At 34.9% G+C, this 16,115-nt stretch overlaps 1 protein-coding gene across 1 annotated transcript; it reads left to right on the top strand.

Moving 5' to 3' along the window:
* Positions 1-7,541: 7,541 nt before the first annotated feature.
* On the top strand, positions 7,542-9,329 carry LOC110941802 (protein LURP-one-related 8). Its single transcript, XM_022183470.2, has 2 exons — positions 7,542-7,861; positions 8,683-9,329. The coding sequence occupies exons 1-2, from the start codon at positions 7,619-7,621 to the stop codon at positions 9,028-9,030; spliced, it is 591 nt and encodes a 196-aa protein (XP_022039162.1). The 5' UTR covers positions 7,542-7,618; the 3' UTR covers positions 9,031-9,329.
* Positions 9,330-16,115: the final 6,786 nt, after the last annotated feature.

The raw sequence follows: 16,115 nt of genomic DNA, 5'->3' as shown, positions 1-16,115 counted from the left end.
ATGTTGCCATGTTTAATAAAATGAGATACAATAACTGAGTTAATAAACCTAGTTAAATGCCTATTAGATAAGCTAAATGATGAAACTTGTGGCATTTATGATAGTAAGTTAAACTTGAGGGACTTAGAGTGCCAAACTTGGAAGTTTAATTTATTAAAACAAAAATCACACACACACCCACACAAGGTGTGCGTGTGATCGAGCAGGAGAAAAGGGGAAGGGGTGTAAACCCTAACCCACATGAAATCATCAAATTGGAAAAGGATTTGAGGGTTAATTGGATGCATAAACCAAGATTTATGATCACTCAAGCGTTCTTGACACCAAGTAAGTCGAATTTTGCATATTGGTGATGTTTGATTTAGTGGGTTTAGTGTAATTCGTGAATGTAATGCTAAATCTAGTATGAATGATGGTTGCTATGGCTGTGTAGACATCAAGATATGTTAAATTTTGAATATGAACATGGATTAGGCAAAACCCACTTGCATGTCAAGGAATGGCTAGAAATTTTGAGGTTTCTACATGTTAATTTGGTTGTTGTTGATGATCTTGTTATGAATAATTGATGTCACAACCATATGTTCATAGTTAGGATGAAATATTGTTTTGAACTTGATTGATTGTTAATAAGCTATGTGAAGAATTAGTAGGAATCACGCTTTAAAAGCTTGTACATAATGTGTTACAAATGCGAAACCCGCCAAGTGTTCGATGAAATGCCTAAGAGAACAAATTGTGAAATTATATGAAAGTTGTGGGTAAGTATGTATAGAAAGTGTTTGTAGTCGTTAGCAAAATAATATGTTAAGTGTGCTTACGATGGAGTCCATATGAGAATTCGGATTGAATGTATGGTTTGGTAAAATTATGCATTAGGAACTTGTACCTTATGCTTCAATGGTGTGATGCTCGCCATGTATTTGATGCGCTAGATTTATGGTAATTAAAAGTGAATGCGTATGAGTGTGAAATGAATAGCTTATTGGTAAACGATAATGTTGGAGTTATGTCGTGAACGTATGTAAGATAATAACTTTGATTAAGTGAATGTTGAACAATGTGGTTGTTAGTTCATGTTTATCTATGATAAAGTTCGACTATTAAGAGTCTATGTAGTTAAAAGTTGGAAATGGATGTGATATGAATGAACATGCGGACTAACTATGATATGGGCATAATGACTTGAAAGGATAGGAATCCCAAATTGACATGGACTCAAGTATGGAAAACTAACGGGTCAAGCGAAGGTGAGGAAGCAAGCATGAACACTAACGCTTAAGGTAAGTGATTCCGTAATCACTTCTTAGTTGTTTATGTAATGTTATATGCAATTTAATTATATGTGATAATTGAGGTCGAATAGGAATGAATTGTATGATGTCAATGAAGTATTAAACGGATTTTAGTTTTGATCCGAGCAAGGTAGGTGTGATTAAGAAATTGTAGCTAAGTAGTGGAATTGGTTACTTACGTAAGGAATTCCTTTGTTATTAAGGATAGAGCATAGTTGACTAAAATGCCCTTGATAGGTATATCGGGCAAACGACCTTAGAAGTCGTTTGGAAACGAGCTATTCGATTTGAGTAATGTCTTGGACAAGTATGAAAGCGAAGTATAGGGTTTGGTATGTCATAGTCCACTTAATGCGCAAATACCCATAACGGGTCAAAAATAAGCCTTTGAGCGAAAATGGGTTAAGAGGATGCAAGACGTCCGAGAATTTAATCTTTTATGATAGGTGCCAATGAAATTATTAAAGTTCATATGAGATTGAGGTCAAATAAACAGATTATGTTGATAAATGCATGAACGGGTCAAATAGTTAGAAAATGATAATATGTCGAATGCACGTAAGTTAAGAATTTCCTTAATCCGGAGGTAGGATTTTAAGTTAATATGATAGAATGTGAATTTACAAGCATGTAGGAAGAAACGGGAGGTTAAACGGGTAAACGGTTCAAAAGTTATGCGAGTTTTAGTGCGTTCGAACGACGAAAACAACACAGCAGGAAAACTGATTTTCGAGAGGCCGTAGCCTACGCCCAAGTAGGCCGTCGCCTACGACCCCTGGAAAGTCAGTTTTTGCTGACGGGTTATTTTGCTGCCTACGGAGGTTTTTGGCTACGTGTAAATGCAAGGGCCGTCGCCTACGACCCCTAGGGCCGTCGCCGACGCCCTCCCCATGTCCAAAGAGCTGAAATTTAGTTATTTATGTTAATTATGCATCGTAGGCTTCGGTATATTACCCGTGGTCTATGGCGAGCCTTCCAATCATGATTTCGAGTGTTCCCTTGACGCTTATGAGTTGTAAACCTAAGTCTAAGACCCATGTAAATATTGTATGATTATGTAAAGATGTAGGAAAGGTATGTACGTATGTAGTTGTGTATGTATGTATGTATGTGTAAAGACATGTAAGAGTGTATGCACGTAAGTAAGGTTGTAGGAAAGGTATGTATGTATGCAGATGTGTATGTATGTTTGTATGTAAGTACGTATGTATGCATGAATTGATATGTTAGAATTTTAACGTTACTAATTATGCATTTGAGGTCGGTATGTAATGCAGGAATGAGTACATCGGATTCTTATGAAATTTAATCCGAATCCGGAACAAGAGAAGGAGAAGGGTTATTCGAATGGATCAAGTTACATTATCGAACGTTATTCAATCTTTAATTATTTGAGATTAATGTTATATGATGTTGTCATCGACTAATGGCTAAGTTGTATGTGATGCCCACAGGTACTACACGGACTTCTTCTGCTGCTAAGGAAGTGAAGCGGACGTAGATCGAGTCAAGAGTAAGGATTGTACGGATAGACCGGTCACATAGTTGAAGTATATAATGTCTAGAAATCTAAATTTTAGTATGAATGTTGTGAATTCTTTTATAGAACGTTTAACATTTTTAGAATTTGGAACCTTCGTGAAAGTAATGTCGTTAATAAGGAAAGAAATTTTAAAGCTCTTTTTTCGCTGCGTCATTTTTAAGGTTAAACGTGTTAGGGTATAACACGGTGGATTTTGATGGGACAGCCACCGACATTTGTTTTTAAGATTATATAAATAATTAAAAAGTATTATAATTTCATCTATTTAGTTGTAGGAGTGAGTATATTGAATTGCAAACGAGGTTCATTACCTTTTACCTATTTGGAACTGAAAGTAGGAGCGAATATGAATAGAATTACAAGTTGGAAAGAAGTGATTGATAACCTACAAAAAAGATTATCTAATTGGAAGTCAAAAATATTATCTTTTGCGGGTCGCCTAACCCTTATAAATTCTGTTTTGAAAAGCATTCATAACTACTCTCTGTCGTTATATAAAGCTCCAAAAGCCGTAATAAGATCGTTGGAAGGAATTAGACAACGATTCCTATGGGGGGTTGTGGGGCGTAAACAAGATACGATGGGTAAAGTGGGAAAAGGTTGTCGGGAAAAGAACATGGGTGGATTGGGTGTGGGGGGAATACAGGAATTAAACCTAGCACTACTACTAAAATGGTGGTGGAGATTAAAAGAGGATCCGAACCAGTTATGGGTGAAACTAGTAGAATCTATTCATAGCAACACCAAAAAAGTTTCACAAATTTCATTAAAAGCGGCTAATACGGGTGTATGGAAAAATATTGCGAGGATCGGGGAGGATTTAAAAGAGGTAGGGCTAGACGTACAAAGAGGGCTCAATAGTGTTGTGGGCAATGGCGAGAAAACTTGATTTTGGCAAGACACGTGGACGACTTATGGTCCACTAAAATATGCCTTACTTTGTTATAATTTGGCAAAAAATAAGAGAGATACGGTGGCAAAACACTACAAAATGATTCAAGGGGTGCGATGTTGGGATTGGATATGGATTAGAGCACCACATAGGATTGAAGAGCAAGAAGAGATGCAAAGTATAGTTATGCTATTGGTCCAACAAAAGATGGGTGAGGGTAATGATGTGTGGAGATGGAAAGGAGAAAATGATATGGGCTTCTCGGTAAGAAGAGACCTAGGTGGGCAGGTGGGTCTTAACACCGATGCAAACAATTTTTAGTGGAACCGTATTGTAACATCAAAGGCAAATCTATTTGCGTGGAGAGTTAGTGTAGGAAAGATACCTACATTTGAAGCATTAAGAAAAAAGGGTATAAATGTAACATCACAAGTTTGTAAAGTGTGTGGAATGAGAACGGGAATGACGGATCACATCTTGATACAATGTCAATACGCGGACTTGCTGTGGACTCGGGTAGATTAGTGGCTAAATGTTCCAGCCGGCAATATTATGGATGAGGTTGAGACCAGATTGTTATATGTAAATGGGTTGGGAAGATCGAAGGCGAAACAAAAGATAATTCATGCAATCTTCCTTGCAACTTTATGGTACTTATGGAAGAATAGAAACAACATGGTTTTCTATGAAAGATTAACATCCACGAACAAACTAGTTGAAAAAATAAAGGAGGAAACTTTCGAACGGATGAGACAAAGATCAAAGAATGCTCGGGTGTCTTGGAGCGATTTGAGAAGATTTAATATTTAGCTGTAGAGTCGGCAATCACAATTCATCTCATGATCGTCATTTATTAGCTAGTACTTACTCATTACAAGGTAGAGTTACTGTTAATACTTTAAAAACCGGTTATTCTATTATTGTTATCTATACTATATTATAATGCATAAGAAAGTAGACATTTTAAGATACCGAAAAGATAAGAACTTTTTTTCTCTTAATTTGTATATACACCCTAAAATGAGGGTAAATTGGTCTTTTAAATAATGATTATATTTTAGCCCACATCTTATTACATTTAAATCTATGAGTTTTAACATATTATGAGTAACTAGTTACACTTTTCCCCCTCCACAACAAACTTATAATTCTTTTTTATATTCTTGTTATATCTTATAAACTATAATGCTAAAAAAATCCAAAAGTAACGTGACGACTTGCTCATTTTGTCGACGTTTCGATAGTTTCTTGTGCAGTATTGACGTGTGAATTAAATGGTACAAGTAGATGATGTCTTAGTTTACAAGTGATTAAAACCCAACGTACTTAGTCATTATCCTAGAATGTTTAATAGCTAAAGAATGTCAAGTGATTAAATATCGTCATATTATCATCTCATCTAAATTACACTTTAATCCCCAATCTTTAACAAAATTATAGACAATTAGTTAGTAGTTACATTTTATCTCCTTAGAAAAACTAACTCCTCTCTACGATTTTTAAACGGTCACAACTTTTTTGTACGTTAATATTTTTTTTTTTTAAATTACACAATATAAACGACTATTTTATTCTCTTTAATTTAAGTATAACATTGTTATAGATTTTTTTAATTAAAAAATTGATATTTTATGTGATTAACAGTGTCTAAGGGTAAGTAATAACTGAATCATTAACCGAAACCAAAATCAACCAAAAAACTAAATTAACTGAAAACTGATTAACCGAAACCCGAATTAATCAAAAACGGTAATCAATTTTTTTGTACCCTCATTTAACCACAATTAACTCAATCAAACCATTCATATTTTCATATGTCTAGCTTTTATACATTCAATTCATGTATTTCATATTTATACCCTCATTTTATGTATTTATACCTCCATTTCATTACATATACATCCATTTCATGTATTTCTAATCAAAAGTTTTTGCCCAGATTCGGTTTTAGCTAGTAACCGAAATTAAATGAATCAAACAAAAAACCATAAATCTAACTGAATAAACCAAAACGATTAACTGAAAACGGATTGGTTAATAAAACAGATTAATCGATGACATCGATTTCGGTTGAGGATAATAATCTAACCAGCCGAACAATGCTCACCATGGCAATGTTTGTGTTTCCCGCCGCATCGCGCGCGCACCTATTAGTTATTAATCAAAACCGGTTATCAATGAGCGATAACTAAATCATTAATCTAAACCAATCCGAAAACAAACGAAACCGAACAAAATCAACCAAAAAATGAATTAACTGAAAACCGAATTAACCAAAACGCAGTTATCAATTTTTCCGTGCTCTCTAGCTCAACCGAACCGAGTGATTTATATTTTCATATATTTATAGCTTTTATACCTCCAGTTCATATATTTCATATTTTTTTTATCTCCATTTCGTATATTTATACTTTCGTTTCATGTATTTATACCCCAATTTTATATATTTATAAGCAAAAGTTTTAGCTCAAATTTGTTTTTTTTTTGCTATTAATAGAAATTAAATGAACGAAACCAAAACCGTCAATCTAACTAAATAAATCGAAGTGATTAACCAAAAACCGATAGGTTAATAAAATAGATTAAGCGATGACTTTGTTTTCGACTTCGGTTTAGGATAATAAGCAAACCATGCACAACACAATGAAATGATTACCCGATTACTTCATTTTTATGTATATCCATCACAATGATGCTATAATAAATATTATATTAATAAGATAAATACCAAAAAACGAGTATCACAATGTGATGTGTCGCACCCGCCGCATCACGCGGGCATCCAATTAGTATACATGATTGAAGAAGTTATTAGCTACAGTGAAAAGAAGTCGTATTAACATGTAGGTAACTCACTAACATCATTATATTCAACCATGTGGAATGTGAATTTATCTTTAAATTCATACATATTTTGTATGAATAATCTATATTAATATTATTTTAAAATTCATAACTTCTAAATTTATTACACTTTTCATCAAATTTAATAACTAAACACCCCCACACACCCAACAGATGCACAAAAAGCTGTTAATTAATTTTATTTTTATGTAACATTCTTATTTTATAATTTAAATGTATAATAAATGGAATTATTTTTTCTGGAGTCATGTAGGTTTAGTATTTGTGTTGTGAGTATATTCACTAAAAGTCTATAATTAATTGAAATGTTCGGCTTAAAACACTCCATGAAATCCAACTACGGTTAATAAATACAAAATTGCGGTAAGATGTGAGTTCAACTATGTTAACAAATCATGAGATCCGACTGCAATTGATTTCTCAATCAATTTTGAAAGTATCTAAAGGGTTAGAAATGTAATCCCGCATTATCTTTTCTTCAAAAGCAATTGCAAAAAAAGATAATACACTCAAACCATATTAAAAAAATCGACCTCCGCAACGTGGGAAATCAATTCTAGTTACTTGAAAAACCGGTTTAAACAAACTTAAAAAAATAGAATTTTAATACCTAAAAAACCAATTATTTATCTAAAGTTTTAATAATCTCATAAATTATTTATCTTATTATTTTTTATACGAGTATACCATGATGGTATCATACATAATTTATTATACGAGTATACGTTAACGTGTATTTTCTATTAACATTATCCTATTATATTTTATACGAGTGAGTATACGATAAAGCTATCATACATAATTTATTATACGAGTATACGTTAACGCGTATTTTCTAACGTTTAAACCGATTTATACATCACCAAATATGCTGCAAATTTATTTAATATAAAATAATTTTATTTTTGTGGAGACTATAAGACACCCTTCTTTCTTCAACCCACCTGCAACCTCAAATCTCTCTCTCTCTCTCTCTCTCTCTCTCTCTCTCACATACACACACGTATACACAAACGTATAGTCATGGCAAAGGTATACCCTAATGCTGTTGTTCCTCAAACTCATCAACCGATCTCTGTAGCCAGCAATGGTCCCCTCGTCCTCACAGTTTGGAAGAAATCTCTACTCTTCAATTGCTACGGCTTCACCGTATTCCATCCCAATGGCGATCTCGTCTTTCGAGTCGATAACTACACCGCCGGAACCAAAGCCGAGATCGTCCTAATGGACGCATCCGGTCATTCACTTCTCACCATCCGCCGCAAGGTACCAATCTCTTTATTCACTCAATTGTTACTATTTTATTGTATATATTTGTTATTTATTGAAAACCGGATATTTCGGATTCGAAATATGCGAAAATTTTTAAAATCACTATCTGAGTTCGAATCTGAAAATTCGGATATCCGAATTTCAAGTATCCTATTTCGGATAGTTTGGATTCAGATATTGGATTTGTTCGGATCAAATTTTCAGATACGGATATTTTTGAACACCCAGTGTAAATCCGTTTTATGTATATCTAAACTATAACAATCTAATACCAACAAATAGGTTGGATGATTTTTCGATATCTTCGAAGTTGAAGGGTTTCAAATTCTTAGAGTTGTTATTATTTTATAATAGTTTTGGGACTAAACTTGTAATATGGTGGTATATATAAACAGGGGCGTAGGTTAGAAGGGGCCGGGGCGCCCGACCCTTCAAACTTTTCGCACAGTAGTGTTATATGCACGTAGCTTTCGTACAGAAATTTTTGGGTATATCGTTTTCGACCCTCCGGTTTTATAGAAATTTTTGGGTATATACGTTTTCGACCCACGTCGGAAATCTCAAGGTTCGCCACTCTATATAAATCCGCTTTATGAAAATGTACACCATAAAAATTTAATTTCTAGGCTTCATTTTCAAATTGCAGGTTTTTAAATTCTTAAGAGTTTTGGTTTTACGATGTAAATCGCTTCTAAAAACAGTCTAATACAAGTTTATTCCCTAAACTATTACATAATAATTTTTTTTGTCAAATAATTGCATGATTTGTTAATTTTGTTATTAATTACATGATTTGTTAATTCGATTACTAACAGAGGTTAAGTTTACTGGACAATTGGGTCGTCTACGACGGAGATACAACTTCGAATCCGCTGTTCACGGTGACGAAAAACGTGAGTCTTTTAAACACGAAGTCGTTGGCTCACGTGAGCAGCACGGGATCCAAAACGAAGAGGGTTCTCTACGAGATTGAAGGATCGTACACGCAGAGGTGTTGTTCTGTTTACGATGATAAGCGGCAGTGTGTGGCGGAGATTAAGCGGAAAGAGGCTGTGGGAGGTGTGACGTTTGGTGGAGATGTGTTTCGTTTGTTTGTGCAGCCGGAGATTGATCCGACGGTTGCAATGGCGCTTGTTGTTGTTTTGGATCAGATGTTCATGTAGACGGTTTGCTACGTGATAACTCATTTTAGAGAATAAAAGTTTAGTGAAAACAAGATCCGGTTTCAATCAATCGGATCTTCTAACAAGTTTTTGATGCTTCGGACGGGTTTGAAGCATGGTGTTTTGTGAAATTTAAGGCTTGATTTTTTCGTTTTATATAAAAAATCAAGCTTAAATGGGAGTGTTTGTGTATCACTTCACCAACTATGTGTAATGAAAAGTTTGATGTTGTAAATATGAATTCGGTTTACTTTTTTCTTTTTTTTTATAACGTTTGTTGTTGCGAGTGATTTCTTTAATCCGAATAGGTTTTGTCGGTTTAGATTGGTGGTTTCAAGTTTCAATCTCCTTTGTTGTTTCCAAAGTTAGTTTATACTATTTTAACTTTAGAATCATCATATGATGTATGAATATAATACGAGTTAACTTTATGTACTACGTTTTAAACGTACGAAAGACATAAAAAAGCCAAAAAAATGCGGTGACGTTTTTGTAATTATTTGCTTGTATGGTAATTATCAAAGTTATTCAACAAATGATCTTGTAAGATAATTTTGATCTTGTAGGATTATTTTTGTAAAATGTTTCTGTAGGGTAATTTTGAAACTTACAGAGTAATTATGTATAAGTACACATCTGAATGTAATAATTAAAACTTTATTAACAGTAAAATAACTTACAATTAAATACACTTTGGGTTGTTTCATTGGTTTTCGACTAATCTTTGCACAAGTTTTAACGAATTATGATTATCTTACTTGTGAAGAGATTAACTTTATATAAGGATGATGAGTGTGGGGTGTGTTACCGGGTCAGCTTGGCCCGTTGCGGACCGGCAGCACCGCCCCCGGCCTGTCACGTCTTTTGTCGCCTCACCAACGATGATGACGAGCCCATTTAAAAAATAAAGCCGTTACAAATGGCTAGTTTTTATAAACTTTTTTTTAATTATAACACTAAATTATAACCCTATATATACATTATTTTATACCCATTTTTTTATACCAACTCATCCAAACTCTTTCAATTTCTTATAAAAATACTCTATAACATTTAAAAAGCCATGAATTCATACAACCCAAACAACCCGAATCCAAACCTGTTCTCGACACACGCCACATTTTGCAAAAAAAAAAGGAAAAGATCGTTAAAAAATTGAGTTCCTAGGTTTTTTAAATTTAGTAATTTTTTACTATTTTTATTTTTTTATTTTAAGCAATCCTGTATTTTTTTTAAGTTAAGTTCTTTTTTTTTGTTTATGTTTTATTTTTTTTATTTGTAATGTAAGCTATATTATTAGTTTTCGTATTTAACTTAATTTATTTTTATATATGTTGAATATTAATTAATAAAAAAATACTAGTTCTAGTATTTAACTTAATTTGTTTTTATATATGCTGAATACTAAGGGGACTAGGGGTGGTTCATTAGTGATAGAATCTATCACTCCCACTATCCAATCAAGTCATGCCATGTGCACAACCAATATTCTATCACTAGTGATAGAAATGTAGGGGGGTGGTATCACTGGTAATGGGATTCCAATGTACAAGTATTAATACCCAATGTACAAGTAATACACATTCATTTGATCAAACTTCAACGCGTGACCAGATTAACGCGTTTTCTTATTCACGCGTGATGGTGGTGACCGGTGGCCGTGTATAACGGCGTTGTATATTTCATCACGGAACAAAAAGTTCCCACCCCGGGTCCTCTAACTAATAAAAAAAAAGGGAGACTTATCACTCACATCGGGCCCGTCACTTAGGTGAGATGATGACCCTTAAGTGACGTGGTCGCTTACATGGCGGTCCATCACCGGCCTAAGTGCCGAGAGAACTTACATGACGTGTACTCATTCACAATCGTAAATATTTGTGATGATTTATTTTTGTGGTTACAAAATGAAGAATTTGAGGTTGATATTTTTCAAGGGCAAAGATTACGTGGTATAATTCGTTTGTGATATTGAAGCAGCATCAATGGTGAAAGCAACAAAACAAGGGTCAAGCGTGTGTGTTGGCAGGCATCTAGAAGGGTTTACAATCTAGAGGTGTGATTTATAAATCTTGTTTGAAAGCTTCGAGACATGTTGATATTCAAATGCATTCATATCGAGATTAAAAGCTAATTAAAGAATTGGTTGTGTAATCAATTCTTAGAAAGACGGTTGTGATTGGTAACCTAAAATGGAAAAAAAAACGCCATATTTATACTTTTATAGAAGTACATCGTTAGTAAACTACATTGTTCGGCAAGCGAGGCTAAATTTATTTAGAAAAAAAAAAACACAAATGATAGGAAACACAAACAACAAAACAACTAAACAGCACAACAAAAACCAGTTTAGTAAACATATTATCATAGTAAAAAGAACTTTTTTCTTCTCTTTCGACATTTGCAGCCGGTACACATAAACAAATCAGATACGGTAGGGATGAGCTCGGTATCAACCGGTACCGGTATCAAAAATCCCAAAAAATGGGTACCGGTACTGTTATCAAAGATACCCGGCACGGTACGGACCGGTATTTGAAGATAAAAACCGGTACCGATAACACAAAATGTGGGTACCGAAAATTGAATCGATTCGGGAAGTTCAACACTGATTCCGAATTGGTACCCGGTACCATTTGCTCATCCCTAAGATACGGAATGAGTATGGAAAAGGACCAGAATTTGGAGCCAAATACAAACCTGCCATCATATGGATCAGGCCAAGATACATTGAACTAGAAGATTTTCAACAATCTCCTGGTTGTATACACTTTTTTTTTCTAAAAGGGGACTACACCCTGATAAATTTTATTGATAACCAAAAATTGTAAAGACATTGGGCTTCCCGGGACATACCTCAAAGAAGACAACTGGAACCTTAAAAGGCCCATACATAAGCTAAACTAGAGTCAAAAAAACAACCTAATCTTGACCTAAAGCCACACCCGGCCCAAGTCCAACATAAAAAAAAAATCTATACAATCAAGAAGTTCCAAACAGTGGAAGCCAAAGCAACCTGGTAAGACTGTTCAAAAGAAAAACCCTGCAATCTGAACCAAATAGTATCTTGATTTATTTGGCAAAGAACCTGAACCGATCTTTGATTACCACTGAAAATTATGCTACCACTCACCAAATAGACGTTTTTAGACCGTGAGTGCCAAAGTTAACATTCTTTTTTTTTTGATCGCTAAGCATGGTCATTTAGGCCATGAAGGCAATTTCTATTTTATTCTAATCATAACCTATGACTATGTTTAATCTTTATAGACAATACCTTCATTTCTACGATCCTTTGGGTTATTTATACATTGGTTTTACGTGCCGAATCCATCATTTATGGCCCTATAGACCATGAATGACGATTATCATCATCGTTTCTTATTTTATTGGATGTCCAACAACAATGATTATTTACTTACATGTCGTTTAAATGTTGACGCTTCTAATGTACACCGATATCATACAAAAATAATTATTTTACTTTTGAAATTCTCATGTCTGTACGTGACATTGGAGATGACAATAATGTCACCCAAAGTTGGGTACCGAAACTTCACCGAACTATCAAAACTGAGCTTTTTGGATCTCAAACCAGTTAAACTGCCTCACTTGCTTTTGTTCGGGTAGTCCAATTTGTTTCAATAGTTTATGAACATCCTTAGCATATGATTGTTTAGGGATGACTGTTGGTGGTTATCAGCTTGTTAGTTTAATTAATTTATACATGTTCAAGTAATCAGGTATCACACTTCAAACAAATCCTAAGTAACATATACAAGTAACATATGGCATGTTTCACACGTTCACGAAAGCTTCATTCTATACAAAACTAAAGAATATATCATTAGTTTTTAGCATTTTAACTACTACTACTCTCTCCAACATGCTTGTTGGTCAAAATTCAAACCACAACAAAAGTGTTGTTGGTATATGGAAGGATATTGTTTTGGTTGACAAAGATTTTTCCAGTTTCAACCTCTCCCTAAAGTCAAACTTGAAAGGCGTGGTTGGTTCGGGTCAAAATATTTATTTTTGGATTGATAATTGGCTGGATTTTGGGCCCCTTATGGATAGATTCAAAGAGCTTTTTAAGCTGGTTGAAAACAAATTTGCAACAATAAGTGATTATTTGGAGGGTAATCAAGTTAAATGGGATCAAAACTGGGCTCGGGTTCCGTCAGTTGGCCTGAATCGCAGCAGTTGGCAGCCCTTATGCAGGTTTTATCTTCTGTTTCCTTCTCGCAAAAGCAAGATGTTTGGGTTTGGAAAGGGTCGGATTCGGATCCTCTTTCAGTTGCGGGGTTACGGGCCAAAATTCAGGACTTTAATAGTCAAAATTGTAGCCGGTGGCCGTATTGGAATTCTTGGGTCCCCCAAAAATGAATATATTTTTTTGGAGGGCATCCATGAATCGGATTCCATCCAAGACGGGGCTTTCGTATAGAGGCGTTGTGTTGGGAGATGTGTTATGTTCCAGGTGCGCTATAAGGTAGCGTTCGTTTCATGGAATGGAATGGAATGGAATTAGGAAGTTTTTCTTTGTAAAATTGATCTTAGTTGGGGGAGGGAGGAATTTGAAATCCCATGAATTTCTTTAATCTATGAAATTTGTGACTATTTCAACATTCCTTAGAAATCCTTCACTCTAATGAAGGAATGGAATGGAATGTTGAAATAGTCACAAATTTCATAGATTAAAGAAATTCATGGGATTTCAAATTTCTCCCTCCCCCAACCAAGATCAATTTTACAAAGGAAAACTTCCTAATTCCATTCCATTCCATTCCATGAAACGAACGCTACCTAAGAGAAGAGACAGTTAATCACATTTTGTGGGATTGCTTATTTGCAAAATCAGTTTGGTGGTCAATTTTCAATTGGATAAAGCTTCCTTTTCCGGATAAGCCGACTACGGTTCAAGAGATTTTGGCGAATGCGGTTGAGACGAATGGATCAAAGACTTGGAAGAAATTAATAGGGGTCGTGATTCAAGTTACGGCGTGGGAGATATGGAAAGCGAGAAATGAAAAAACTTTCAACGAGCGGCAAATTCATTTCAATCGAACGGCCGATTCTATAAAAGAAATTGTTTTTCTTTTTGTTACAGGTAGATCAAAATTTTGTAATCTTGATTGGGAAAGGTGGATTGATTTTAACATTCGTGATGTAATTTTGTAATCATGGATCCCAGTTTCTTGCTGGCCCGTTTTCTATATTTTATATAGAAGTTTTTGCCGTTTAAAAAAAAAAAAAACAAGATTAACCCTAGCTAAGTCATTGTCAACCCTACTACTTTTATATGATTAACTACTTTGATTTGAACTTAGCTAACTAGGATTTCATTGCCAACTTTTCACATGATTTATCATCCATCACGAGATTTAGATGAATAATTATACTCAATTCCACCACATCTTATTTTTCCTCGACATCAACAACATATTCTCAATTTAACACCTATTATTATCCTGTCACATGTTACAAGATCATGCGTGACCCGACACGTGGCTTCGGTGGGCTTCGCTGGGCTGAGCCACATTGAAGACGGTATGGTGAGGCGGGGGTTTGGGGCGTCTCCATATTTAATTTTTTTATAAACAAATTTAAATTTTTTTAATAATGTTTTTTAAATAAAGGAAATTACATAAAAAAATTCTAGTGCTTGTAATATTTTTTTATATTATCTTTTCTCTCGTATCCAACATTAGTTCCAATTCTTCACCTGATAGGCGATCGATGGGCTGGGCTAGAAATTTCATATCATCTCGTCTTTGTTTCAGTGCATCCCTAGCTTCTTTGCTCTTCCGAATTTCAGCCATTTGTTGTTGGAATACGTTGAATGTATCTAACTTGCATGCAATGTCTTCCAACTGATCGTTGTATACTCCTATACGCAAGCCCGAACTCCCAACTCTAGATCTCGTGCATCCGATTGGGCTTGGGACGAGGGTGTCCTTGACCATTTGGAAGACGTGTTAGTTTCGCTACCACTGGGGATATTCGCCCACTTGGGATGGAACTTACAAATGTCCCAACAATGCATGATACGTAAGTCGCTCCCCACATTCGTTTTGTATGTAACCAATGCATTTGTCACAAAGTCGGCTTCGGTTTCACCACTTTTTGGATTTTGCTTTGCCTTATGTAAATAACCACTAAATTTGGTGAGTTGCCCGCTTATCTCGGTCCACTTCGAGGATAAGCTTTCATTTTCACGATAAAGCTCCCTTTCCATTTCTTCATGGAATGCTTTACTGATCGTGTCCCACAAATGGTTTCTATGTTGAGAATTTCCTATTTTAATAAAAACAACATTTAATATATTACAAAGTTATATATAAGAAAAAACATAAATATTAAAATAAGGGCTACAAAATTTTTAAAAATACCTAAAGTTGGTTGTAGAGATTTCTGAACCCAAGCCCTCGCCAAAGCAACTTCTTCTTTAAGGACCCATCTTTGTTGATGGGTTTGGATGTGGAAGGACCATCGATGGGGGGTTGAGTTTCTGGGACAGTTTCGGTTTGGGAAAGGTTGATGGGCGTTTGTGAAAGGTTGATGGGCGTCTGTGGAATCGGGCTAGGTATAGAATCGTCGGTGTAAGGGAAGTTAATATACAAACGATTTGAGAGAAACGATGCGTAACCAGCCATATCCGGCATATGGGAGTGTATTAAAAGGGAGCAATTGGACGATTGGATGGTGGGCTAGATGTTTCTTGCAATGCCCACGGATTGTTCGGGTCAAAACCACAATTATGAAGATTCATTTTTCGTATTGTGGTTAGATGGGATTTTTTTTTTAAATAAGATAGAGATTGATTATAGAAGAGGTGGAGTAGTTGTGGTAAAAAAAATGAATAGAAGTGTGAGTTTTATAGTGAAGAAATAATTTTCTTTTTTTTACACATGGCCGTTGGCCCACGCCGAAACCCAAGCCCACCCAGGATGGTGACTTAGGCGTTTGTACCCAACCCCCGCCCGATACCCTATAGTCTAAGCTAATTCTTGAAATTAAGAACCATAAACATATATAAACCTAAAGTTAAGGGGTTGTTTCCAAAGTAAATTTCATAGTTAAAG

The sequence above is a fragment of the Helianthus annuus genome, chromosome 1 (assembly GCF_002127325.2).
Source record: "Helianthus annuus cultivar XRQ/B chromosome 1, HanXRQr2.0-SUNRISE, whole genome shotgun sequence".
NCBI lineage: Eukaryota > Viridiplantae > Streptophyta > Magnoliopsida > Asterales > Asteraceae > Helianthus > Helianthus annuus.
Note: the sequence above shows the minus strand (reverse complement) of the source record. Positions and strands in the feature narration are given on the sequence as shown.

Excerpts from the sequence above, each read along its gene's own strand:
- LOC110941802 (XM_022183470.2), top strand. The coding sequence starts at position 7,619 with ATGGCAAAGGTATACCCTAATGCTGTTGTTCCTCAAACTCATCAACCG. Across the intron at positions 7,862-8,682 it reads TTCTCACCATCCGCCGCAAG|AGGTTAAGTTTACTGGACAA; the intron begins GTACCAATCTCT and ends GATTACTAACAG.